General features: G+C 44.3%; 2 protein-coding genes across 2 annotated transcripts; one reads left to right on the top strand and one right to left on the bottom strand.

Moving 5' to 3' along the window:
- The first annotated feature begins 1,269 nt into the window (after positions 1 to 1,269).
- Positions 1,270 to 4,911, top strand: LOC130385756 (acidic mammalian chitinase-like). Its single transcript, XM_056594437.1, has 11 exons — positions 1,270 to 1,342; positions 1,508 to 1,537; positions 1,751 to 1,952; positions 2,077 to 2,133; positions 2,225 to 2,390; positions 2,594 to 2,718; positions 2,864 to 2,987; positions 3,157 to 3,342; positions 3,532 to 3,648; positions 3,910 to 4,051; positions 4,177 to 4,911. The coding sequence occupies exons 1-11, from the start codon at positions 1,318 to 1,320 to the stop codon at positions 4,485 to 4,487; spliced, it is 1,485 nt and encodes a 494-aa protein (XP_056450412.1). The 5' UTR covers positions 1,270 to 1,317; the 3' UTR covers positions 4,488 to 4,911.
- Positions 4,871 to 11,006, bottom strand: mfsd4ab (major facilitator superfamily domain containing 4Ab). Its single transcript, XM_056594427.1, has 10 exons — positions 10,629 to 11,006; positions 10,279 to 10,477; positions 8,920 to 9,168; positions 8,505 to 8,646; positions 7,844 to 7,959; positions 6,837 to 7,010; positions 6,205 to 6,352; positions 6,048 to 6,118; positions 5,801 to 5,921; positions 4,871 to 5,708 (listed from the first exon to the last, which is right to left on the bottom strand). The coding sequence occupies exons 1-10, from the start codon at positions 10,856 to 10,858 to the stop codon at positions 5,617 to 5,619; spliced, it is 1,542 nt and encodes a 513-aa protein (XP_056450402.1). The 5' UTR covers positions 10,859 to 11,006; the 3' UTR covers positions 4,871 to 5,616.
- Positions 11,007 to 12,233: the final 1,227 nt, after the last annotated feature.

Here is a 12,233-nt window from a genome sequence, read left to right as displayed (position 1 = left end):
TGGCATTTGCCGCATTTGGTTGGGAAACATTTTTGCATTTTGACACGTGGACCTAGTTTGGCCAGCTATTGATCTAAAACATATTCACAAGTCATCTGAATGAAATACAAGTTTCACCTTCTCAAAGGGAGACTAGGGAATATATAACATATTATTTTAGTTTAGGAGGACGATCAAGTTCCATTTGAACATAGTATAGACTCTATACTATGTTCAAATGGAACTTGATCGTCCTCCTATACTAGAGGGTAGGGAGGGTATAGGTATACCTGAGTGGAATTATAACAGCAGAAGAAAACAGAACAATCACTTCTTTAACCTTTTCTGCTGTGCTGCATCTTGGCCCTGACCAATGTTTTCCATTGACACCTCCCTTTATTAAATATTACATAAATGTATGGAGATAAGGTACTGTGGTACTTCACTGGGGGCAAAACGATTAGATAAGTTTTTGCAATTCTGCTGTATATTCAAATCTTAACACATATCCAATGAAAGCAGTTTGCATTATTTTCTCTTTTAAATTTGCCTTTTGGTTTCTGTCAACTAAACATGTTTGATTAAAGTTTAGTTTAACGGTCAGCAGTTGTATGACACATTCAGATTATTTGATATTAACCAGTAGCCTATTGGTTTGTAATATTTATATTAATATTAATATGATCTAATGGAAAGCTTTCCTTTACGTCATGTGTTAACTATATAGTTTAATTAAAACACTGTTGAGAAATGTTTAGAAATTGGAGCATTATTGTAAAAAAAAAACAGACATGTACTTACTTAGGTCTGTAGAAAACCAAATAAATGAAGAAAACAATATTGTGGTGTACATAGGAACGGTCAATCCCTAATCTAGTTTTGAGTGCTGTTACACCCTTCACAAGGTCATCCTGTAGCCCACCTCGCACAGAACAATCCAACACATGAAGTACCAATACTATAAAAATACTGAAAGGTCATATTATACTTTAATCCTGAGCAGGACTAATCAATACAAAACAGCGATATGTAGTTGGGCAGTGTCATGAAGATATATAATATGAATGCCTTGTAATAACTGAAACCACATCAAGTCATTCCACAACCAATCCATCAATCTATTCATTTTAGTAAAATTCCCAACATGAGTCATAAAGATGTGTGAGCTTGATAAGTAATCACACACTGCTCCGTGCATGCAACTTGCTTGATAGTCTGTAGTGAACTTATCTTTAGCAAATAAACTCTTTCTTGAAAACAAACCATTGGAGTAGGTTTATGTAAAGTTTTAGGGTATAAAAGCATGGCCTCCCAGGGACAGACCAGTACGAGGCAATCATGGGTAAACTACTGGTTGTGGCGGGTGAGTTTATTTCCCTGTATAAGGGATAGCCTCCTTTTTATTATAGTATAATAAAGACGGCTGTCAAGAGTTTTTGATGATTTTAAAGTTATTACATAAATGATGAATGTGATAAAAGAAAGTTTTCTGTCTTTCTTTGGATTAACGATACTTCTCCTTTCACAGCTCTGGCCCTCTTGTTCAACGCACAGCTTGGTAAGAACTCTCAATAACCTATATATATATATATATATATATATATATATATATATATATACGGTATATCACTCAATTAACAGTAGACTAAGACCGACCTAAATTACATTTGATGTAATTTGAGTATTGTATTACATGCATATGAACCTTCGATGAGCCTTTGATGAGACCTTGAGAATTTATTTGAAACTGCAAATTGGTCTTCTATCACAGGATCTGCCTTCAAGCTGTCATGTTACTTCACCAACTGGGCTCAGTACAGACCCCCCCCCACCATCTACATGCCCACCAACATTGACCCCTGCCTGTGCACCCATCTCCTGTACGCCTTCGCCACGATGAAGAACAACATGCTGGCCACCTACGAGTGGAACGACGTGGAGCTGTACAGCCAGTTCAACGGCTTGAAGAACCAGTGAGTCAGAACCACCGAGTCTGAGCGGTTTCTTCCTCCAACCCTGTGGGATTTAATTTCTTGTTTCAATGGTTGAGAATTATGAAGGGAAATCATCAGGTCTTAAACCACTTTCTTCTTCCAGGAACGGCGAGTTGAAGACTCTTCTGTCTGTGGGCGGATGGAACTTCGGATCTGCAGGGTAAAGCTGTTTGATCTTCATAATTCCTTTAAAGTTACCATTTCCATACTAGGCTATTTTTTGTGCTAACACAAACCCTTTTCAAAAAAAGCTTCTCAGCCATGGTGGCCAGTCCAACCAATCGCCAAACCTTTATCAACTCTGTCGTGGTGTTCCTGAGGAAGTATGAGTTTGACGGGCTTGACATCGACTGGGAGTACCCAGCCCTCAGAGGAAGCCCCCCAGAGGACAAGCACTACTATTCGGTTCTGCTTCAAGTGAGTCGTCCGTCTCTTGCAGGTCGCCTGTGTTTCGAAGGCGCTTGGGACTCATTTGATCAACGCCTCTTTTTGATCCTCTAATTTTTTGATACTGCAAATCAAACGAAATGCCCTGTTGGTCAAAGCAGTGAGATGAACACAACAACATGGCCTCCTGTTTGGCCCTCGGGCATCTGACGGCCCCTGTCCTCCTCCCACAGGAGATGAGAGCTGCCTTTGAGGCCGAGGCCAAGAAGACCAGCAGGGCCCGTCTCCTCCTCTCCGCCGCTGTGGCTGCCGGCCAGGGCAACATCGAAACTGCCTATGAGATCCCGGCTCTGGGCCAGTAAGTTCAACTTATTAAACAGGTGTAAAAAAAAACGCGATTTTAACTCCTTTTCTCCTGGTGGGAGATACAATTCCAAATTGTATTCTTCTTTGTCGGGCGGTCGAACAGTTGCCTCAAACCTTATGACTTCTTTGCTGAGCAGGGCCCTGGATATGATCAACGTCATGACCTACGACTTCCATGGCTCCTGGGACCCCATGACCGGAGAGGTCAGTCCCCTGTTCAAGGGCCCCGAGGACCACGGTGGATTCATCTACTTCAACGTCGTAAGTCAAGACAGACTCGCCAAATACTCCTGTGAATCCTAACATGGACCCAACAGGATGGATTAACTGTCCTGCACAACATGCACAATATAAAAAAAAGAAGGCCTCAAAACATCGTTTTTGCAAAGCGTTGCTCCTAAACTGAGCTATCGCCCTGCTTTTGTTCCAGGACTACGCCATGAACTACTGGAAGGACAACGGAGCCCCAGCTGACAAGCTGATGGTCGGATTCCCCACCTATGGCAACACCTTTACCCTGCGTAACCCTGCCAACCACGGTGTTGGGGCCCCCACTGCCGGAGCTGGAACCCCTGGAAAGTACACACAAGAGGCCGGAGAGCTGGCTTACTTTGAGGTACTGCTGAACACATTATAACAAAGTGTTGTAACGTATCCTGATGCCCTGTCATGCCAGCGGACTTGCGATCAGTTGTTTTTGTGTCGGTTTTCCTTGCTATACTTCACATAACATGTTTTTCAAACAGGAATACATGACGATGAGTGATTATGTATGAATTGACCATTTTCTTTCATTATCTTCCAGATCTGTGACTTCCTGAAAGGAGGGACTGAGGTGTGGAACGCGGTCCAGGATGTGCCCTATGCCTACAAAGGAAACCAGTGGGTGGGCTATGACAACATGAAGAGCTTCCAGATTAAGGTAGGCAGGACGCTGTTCCTTCCAATTATAATCAGTGTCGTCTTGATGAAAAGCAAATGCTGCAGATTTAATGTTGTCCATTCCTGACAGGAACAATAGCTAATAGGTGAACTCTCACGTTCCTTATGGATGTCCTCCTTAAATGATAGGGGTTAAATGAAGCAAAGTCTCCATCTTTCAACATGGAAGTGCAGACATAACCGCCATGTTTTTGATTATGGGTCGAAGAACTGGTCATCACCTACTTGTGGCTGTCTTTAGGTTGACTGGGTGAAGAAGAACAACTTTGCCGGAGCCATGGTCTGGACCCTTGACATGGACGACTACAGTGGAACCTTCTGCAACCAGGGGAAATACCCCCTCATCAACGTGCTGAAGAAGGGCCTCGGCCTGGAGTCCGCATGTGAGTGCATGTGAAGGTTGTGTGTGGTTATGCGCTCAAAAATACAATGCAAAGCAATGACCACTTTTGTATTGGGCTGTAGCTACGGCCTACATTGTAATACGTCTCTATGCATCTGTCTGCAGCTTGCACTGCCCCTGCGACTCCCCTGCCACCTATCAAAGGTGTGACCAGTGACGGGGGAAGCAGCTCCGGTGGTGGAAGCAGCTCCGGTGGTGGAAGCAGCTCCGGTGGTGGAAGCAGCTCGGGTGGCGGCTCTGACCCTGGAACCAAGGGCATGAGCGCCACCTTCTGCGTGGGCAAGGGCAACGGAATGTTCCCAGACCCGACCAACAAGAACCAATTCTACCAGTGCAGCATGGGCAAGACATACTTCCAGCACTGTACCAATGGGCTGGTCTTTGACACCTCCTGCAGTTGCTGCAACTGGGCCTAGAGCAACCCTGCAGTCAAACGTTGACAAGCTGCAGCTGTTCCAAGGCAGAGAGGATCACGGTCTTACGGGTGTGAGGTCTCTGATGTGTGTGTGTGTGATTCTGAATTTAATCAGGTTTCTGTCACATCGGTTTGATGACTTTGTAAAACGCTGACTCTTTCACCTTGAACACGTTAGTTCGGAAACAAATAAAAACCTAAGACTGCATATGTTGCATTTTTGGTCTTTCATCATGGATTTGTGTACACAATACAATAGTAACAGTACAGTTATTCATCATATATATATATGAAAAACCTTATTTTAGATGACCATTAACTACTTGGTCAGTTTATATTAACTCGCTGTCGCAACCACAGGGTCAAGACAACACATTGCACCTTTATAGGAAAGCAAGATAAGACATGCACTCATTTGTGTACTTGTAATGTTAATAAAATGGGATTAATTTCCTTTGTTAATGGAGTTCATGAGCAACAACATTTTAATTGGAAAACTTGACTGTGAAACATAAACAGTGTTATCTTGGTGCTTGACATCTTTTTACATAAAACAAACCAGATTCGAGAGGGTTTTGGTGGGTCAGTAGAGAAAAACTGCATATATTTCCCAAAGCGTTGCTCTCTCTGGATGAACCAAAACAGCCCTGAGGATTCTTAGTTTTGGTTGGTTTGTTATGCATACAGTTAAAGTTTTAAACGTATTCACAGTAGCACACACTCTGTAATGCTGTAGCCTAGGCATTTCAATTCTAGACAAAAAACATGTACTTTCTAGGCTAAGACTCAGTACACGCTTAGTCGTACTTAATCCTTACAAAACTGGATTATAATAAAATGAGGCAAACACATCTTTGTACACAAATGTCTCACATTAAGAAAAGAAAATATGAAAATGCAATAGTGTTTGCAATCTTGTGAGTAATTCTTTACAAACATCTTAACGATCATTCATTCAAACCAAACAATAGCGAGAGACATGCACTTACAAACTAAAACATTATACTTCACATAATGTCAATGCTGCAACAGGATCATTAAAGAGCTGGGAGTGCTTTGACATCCTGAGAACAAATATGTAATTTTCTCTTCTGGCACCAAAATGACCAGCCAGAACAGCACAGTGGCCCTCAGCTGCCCTCTGCCCCCCTCTGCTCTGAGCCGACGTCTCCGTTCTGCCTCGCCACCGTCACCTCCACCATGGCGCTCTTCTTCCCCGTTCCTGTTGCGTTTAAGGAGAAAACGGATTGAGTATTTGAACAGGGTTGGGTTATCACATTTCAAATTCGGCGTGAGCGACGAGGAAGAACGTACCTGTGAGGTAGTTTCTGTGCATGCGATTGAAGAACATGAGGCCCATGAAGGCCATGAAGCCCAGGCAGGCCACGACCAACCCAATCACCAGGAAGCTGTAGCTGCCCTGGGACTCTATAATCTGTGGGGTGTAGGGTACATGGCAACGTTCAAAACCACCTGACGTAGCCTACCTCTTTCAACGCATATACCCATCTATATAGACCTGCTTTTTCTATTAAATATAAAGTAAATACTCCAGCATTACCATGCCAACCAACAGCGTCATCACCATCTCTCCCATCCCAGCGCTCGTGACCAGGACAGTTGTTGCACATCCTGAAAGCAGAAGAAGACCAACTCTCAGTTCTTGATTGTCATTCTTTAAAATAACGATGCAAAGGACATCTGCAGTTTTGCTCCACCTTGGTAGTCCAGAACGTCTTCAGTAAAGGCCAGCATGCAAGGGAATATACTGCTGAGGAAGAGACCACAAAAACCGGTCCCAACGAACAGGAAGATGTGGTTGGTGTAGAAGATTAACAGCATCAGGACGGTCACGATCACGCCCACCTGGGATCGGAGACACAGAGAGAATGGTCTGGTGAACCAAAGCCAAGGTGAACTCAAGACTGATATTCTACAGAGTTTCCCCACATTGGTTGGGTCTTCTGGTATGCAAAGGTCAGTCATGGGACACACTGTAGATATTTGATGGAGCCTCCAAAAATCGTATTTGCTAATCCTAATCCTATAGTTTAAATTACATACAAACAGACAGGCTAATGGTTAAGACTAGTCTGGTCCACCAAACGAGAGTGGCATGATTTGCATCGCTACGTTCACTTGGACATTGGTGTTATGAAATGTCCACAGGGTTTAAACAATATGTGGGCGACACAGATGCAGAACTAAAGAAATGGGGCCCGGGGACAGACCCCTAGAGAGGGTTTGGGAACGGCTGTAGTGGAGGATCATCCATAGACTCAGTTGTGGTGGTAGTGACGGCACAGATACAGCGTGAAGCCCGGAGGGCCGGTATCGGCGGCGTCATTACCAGGTTAACCAGGAGCAGCTTCACAGGCTTGAAGCGGTAGTTGAGTGGGATGGAGACCAGGCGGCCCACGGTGATGGCGGCCCAGAATATGCTGGCCAGGTAGCCGGCCGTCTTGTGGGGCAGCGACATGGGTTCCTCCACGGCGTACGTGTACACAAATCCAGCGTAGGCTCCCTGCAACACAGAGCCGGGAACCCGGTTCAACCCTCTCCAATATTGGTGTTCATGTCTGAATGGAAATGATTCAACATGGCATCGTCGCCGTTCTATGACTGTCATAGTATATTTGATTTTAGCATGATTGTGATATTATTATGACGTACGGTATTGCTAATGAATGGTAGAGGTACATTGGAGACGTTCAGACTATGGATTGTCGTGATGCTGCGAATTTGTGCAGTGTTGTGTCGCAGCAGCAGCACAGTGTAACGTTACGGTCACTTTATGCTCACTTTATGTCACTTTTAGCAGCAGGACATTTATGCAATTTGGAGACGTCTTCATTTGGTGAAACTCCTTCCACACAAGTGAAAATGACAACTAAACAACCGTCAATACCCACCATACGGAGGTTCTTTTATACAGCCCATTCAATCGAAATGGCCTCGTGGGGTGGCCAGAGGGTTTAGGTCACATAAACTCACCCGGCCTATTACTGTTTTGATTTAGAAGAGCGCCCCGAGCTCTACACTGAGACGTTGTACTCAAAGTCTGTCTAAAACAAACATGGCAATAAGATCCGCTCCTATTGTGTTGGTTCTAAAGATTCTCGTCCCCCCTGCTGTCTGCCATGACATGTATTAATCCTATCAGCCCTGGTCATTCTGCGGCATGTATTAAACGCGTCATTCCATCAAGAAGAGGGTGGGACGTCAGTAGGGGGAGGCAGGGACGGAGAAAGTTTGGTTCATTTGGGAGGGTCTGTTGGAGTGCCTATTTACTATCAGCAGCACAGACAGAACTTTGCGCACCGCAGTGTTAAAATATTACTGGTGCCATTAACTCACCACAATGCCATCAGTCATGAAGAGCACCAGCCCCCCCATGATATGAATCATGAAGAAGGACACGGGCAGCCCACGTAGGTTATCATTCTGACAGCAGCTAAAGATACTGCCGTGACCTTTAACAGAACACAAACATTATAGAACAAATAACCAAATGCACAAAATGGATGGTGCATTTTCCTGAAAACAACAATATGACAACTGCTATGAATACAAATACCAGGATAACTACTTCTGTAAAAATGCAAACATAAAAAATAATGCAAACAATATGAAGAGTACAAATAATACCTTGATTAAGAATACTAGAATAAGAATATTATGATAACAACCATCACAATAGTTGCACCCATTTATCTGAGCAGGTGTCTTCTTGGCTTTGGGTGTGTGGATGAGGGCTGGTTGAAGCCGCCTCACCTGGCCCAGGCCCAGCAGGCTGCACACCTGTTGCCCATTGAGTAATCAGTGTGCGCAGGTTAAACCAGCCGTCACCACACACACTCGGGCACCAGGCCTAGGTGGACCTTGTTACATGGGCATTAACACCAGTGGTTGTGTACTCATTGATGCACCTGCTCTTCTGCTGTACCATTAACTCCAGCATGGAGATCCATTGACTATCGTCTTTCTCGGTAGTCAATCAGTTATTTGGGCCCCTCACCTCCAGCCTCCGGTGTCTCTGTGTCCCCCTGCTGGTGCTCCAATGCCAGTTCATCTTTGTCCATCAGGCTAGGGCTGCTGGGGCTGCAGGGGAACAGCCTCTCTCGGTACATCAGGAACAGAACGGCCAGGGGAACGGGCAGCTGGGGGGTATGTTAGCACAACGTCACCATGGAGCCAGCTGGGTAGGGTTTGTTCAGGTACACAAAACACACTTAAATCAAATCATTGAATGTCTCCTATTCTAAATACGACCGAGGAATAGGGATTTGTTCATCATTATTATTGACCACTACCAGTGTTCAATTATGGTATGTACGAAAAGTAAAAACTCTACAAAATACAATCCTAGCAGAACCATATTCTACTGTCATATTTCATAAATGCCAGGGGTCATATACTGAGCAACGACTCACATTAATTACGGACATGATCCAGAAGGCGTAGTGCACGATGGACTCCTCCCCGTGAGGCCCTTCGGGGGCCCCGATGCTCTCGTTGAAGCTGTGCGAGGCCATGGGGCTGTTCCTCAGCATGTTCCTGTGGTGGTGAATCATAGCCTGGGTGGCGTTGCCCGTGTGGTTTCCACAGCCGCTCTCCGAGAGGAAGGGGTCCGCTATCAGGGGGCTCACCAGGGCCCCGAAACCGATGAAGAAGTGAAGCGCCTGGAGAAGGAGGAGGACGAAACAGTGGAGATTGTTATTGATGATGATGATGATGATAATCAGCGCTTTTCTACTCAAAGAACGTTGAAATTATCTAAAAACTAGTGCTGTCAAGCGATTAAAATATTTAATCCCGATTAATCGCATTAATGTCATAGTTCCCTCGCGAGTAATCGCACATTTTTTCTACTCTAAATATCCCTTGATTTCGTGCTGCTAACCATTTAGTAAGATCAGAGTGTTGAGAAGGAGAGTAATAAAATATATTTGGTAAGATGATTATAAGAAGAGGGACCCGCAGTGAATTCAACCCGGTCCACTTGACATCGGGTAGGTGCATGACAGTGGTAGGCCTACCGTAAAACATTTATTATTTAAACCAGTATGAATATTCCTACCGTACGTATGCCTATACACATTACCAGGCTATCGAATAACGCCTACACACACACACACACACACACACACCCACACACACACACACACACACACACACACACACACACACACCCACACACACACACACACACACACACACACACACACACACACACACACACACACACACACACACACACACACACACACACACATGGTGGCGGAGTGGTAATCGGGAGAGTCTGGAGAATTCCCGGTGGGCCGTTAACGTTTCGGGGCTGTCGGGCTGACTACTGCGGGATAACAAGATTGCGTTTATAAAAGTTCCTTGCAGCGCCGTCCGGCAGCCTGAGCTGTGCGCCCGCAACTTCACACTCACTCAACAGCCGCGACACTCACAAACTGTCAACGTCGCAACCAAGTCCATTTTGTCTAGAGGGAAGTAACTGAGCGGCCCCTCCTGAAGTGGTACAGCACAGATGGGCCTTGAACTGCGATTGGTCAGAAAGACGTAACAGCTAATGACAACATTGAACTCTCGTGCAGGCTCGAACAGAGTGACACACAAACACACACACACAAACACGCGGGGCGGGCCATCTCAAAAAATATCTCAAAACCTCAACCAGGCTTGACCTGGATAAATCAAGGTTAAAAAAGAATGACAACACCGGTCTAAACGTTGGGTGCATGGTTGGGAGCTCATGATGATCCATGTGTGTGGGACAGCACCTGCAGGAACATGGCCGAGTCCTTCTGGTAGATGGTGACCAGCTGGATGTTGGCGATGGTGTCGATGAGGCCCATTGCCAGGCCAGACACGGCCATGGCGATAGCCAGCAGCAGGACATTATTGCACAGGGGGATGATGGCAAATACCACCGAGATGACCACGGCAGAGACAAACAGGGTTGACAAGGCACTGAACAACCTTCAGACAAACGAAAAAACAAACAATAAGAAGTGTTTTTTTTGTCCACTGTGTCTCAAAGGGAGATTGGATTGGTTACCATGAGTTAGTGAACAGGTTCAGTATGGTCGGGGTCCATGTGGCCTGTCATTCAGGCTCATGCTTTACTCACGTTTTCTTGAACACACCCGCGATGGAGCTTCCGATCAGCAGGCAGAATTGCTGGGCAAAGAACACCCAGGTGATCTCACTGAGCGTGGAGCTGGTCTGACACTGCAGGTCCAATATGGTGGGTCCCAGGAAGGCTATGCATAGTCCGAAACTAAAGAACACACTCCAGTAGGTCAAGGTGTGATGGGCATTATTTTTAAAAAGTGTTAGAATCCGCTCCTCTATAAACATCTTACTAATACTATTTTGACAGTATTTGAGTTTGAGTTTGTTCGGTAAATCTAGGTGAAACAAAATAAGTACTTTGCCCCACTTAATGTGTTCAACACGACACTGTTAGCTACAGAGGATGCCTGCACACTGACCAGTGGTTTGCTTTGCATGTTTGATATCTTTTAAAGTGTTTAGGTTTGAGTTCCCTCCCCTCTGGTTTGCCTAACTGAAAAGGATGTTTTCTCTCCCTCTCCCTGGTTAATAGGTAAGTTGAAGAATCCTTACAAAAATAAAGCTGCTTCAATTGGTTCAATGATTGCTGATGACCAACCGGAACATGACAGATCATCTGTGGTGTGCAATGTTATCTGAGACAATACAGATGTATGTGCTGCTACCATGTTAAGCTCATAGTTTGTCAAATACAAATATGGTTGCATAAATGTGCAACAGGCCAATGCAGAATTGGGCATGAAGACAAAGATCTTTCATATGGTTAAATATCAATATGGTTGTATATATATGTGAAATATGCCTTTACAGAGTGGGGCATAAAGAGAAAGATGTTTCAAATGAACAGACACAACTCTCAATCTCTTCCTCTCTTTATAATGATCCCTGAATATTTACTGTATGTGGCTGTACCAGCAGCAACTGTTTCTTTAAATAAAAGTGAAATAATAACAATTTCAACTGCAGGGAAATCCCTGTTAAGGGATGAACATTTAGCTGAAAGTACACATGTGTGTCAATGTTGATTAAAGTATGAATCAGATTATATGTTACCTGGCCTCCTTAATCATTGTAGGGATGAGTAAAAATCGGCCACTTGTATGACAAGTGGTCACTTCCGGCGGGATGAACTTTGGACGTGCTCACGCAACAATTACTTATTTCAACAATTACTTATTTCTCTTGAAATCATCTTTTCAATCTATACCAGATGTCTCCATTATTTTAGATGTCAGAGATGTGATCTCCATAGTTGGTGGGAGATTTTCTTAACTTATTGTCAATAAACTTGGCTTGTGAATGTGGTACTTTGTTTGGAGCACTATAAGGGAACCACAGGTAAAGTCAAACGATTGTGCAAAAGGCATTGGCTACTAGTGGCTTTAGCGGTGTAACTGATTTGCCAGCATCTGTTCTTGCTAGGCCAGAGATATGGTTAGGAAACTAAACCCAGAAAACATGAATACCTTGTTGTTGTACAAAAGGCATTCATTAACATTCACTTCCTGTCCCTGAGATGAAGCAACATCAAGTCACTTATTTCATTTTTTTACTTACTATTTTTCGACCAACATTATCCCAGAAGACCAAAAGGAATTTGTCTAAATATCAACAGTACAGTATGTTCTTCGTTTTTCAATCAGGAAATTCTGGAAGCCTC

The sequence above is a fragment of the Gadus chalcogrammus genome, chromosome 1 (genome assembly GCF_026213295.1).
Source record: "Gadus chalcogrammus isolate NIFS_2021 chromosome 1, NIFS_Gcha_1.0, whole genome shotgun sequence".
In the NCBI taxonomy this organism is placed as follows: Eukaryota; Metazoa; Chordata; class Actinopteri; order Gadiformes; family Gadidae; genus Gadus; species Gadus chalcogrammus.
Note: the sequence above shows the minus strand (reverse complement) of the source record. Positions and strands in the feature narration are given on the sequence as shown.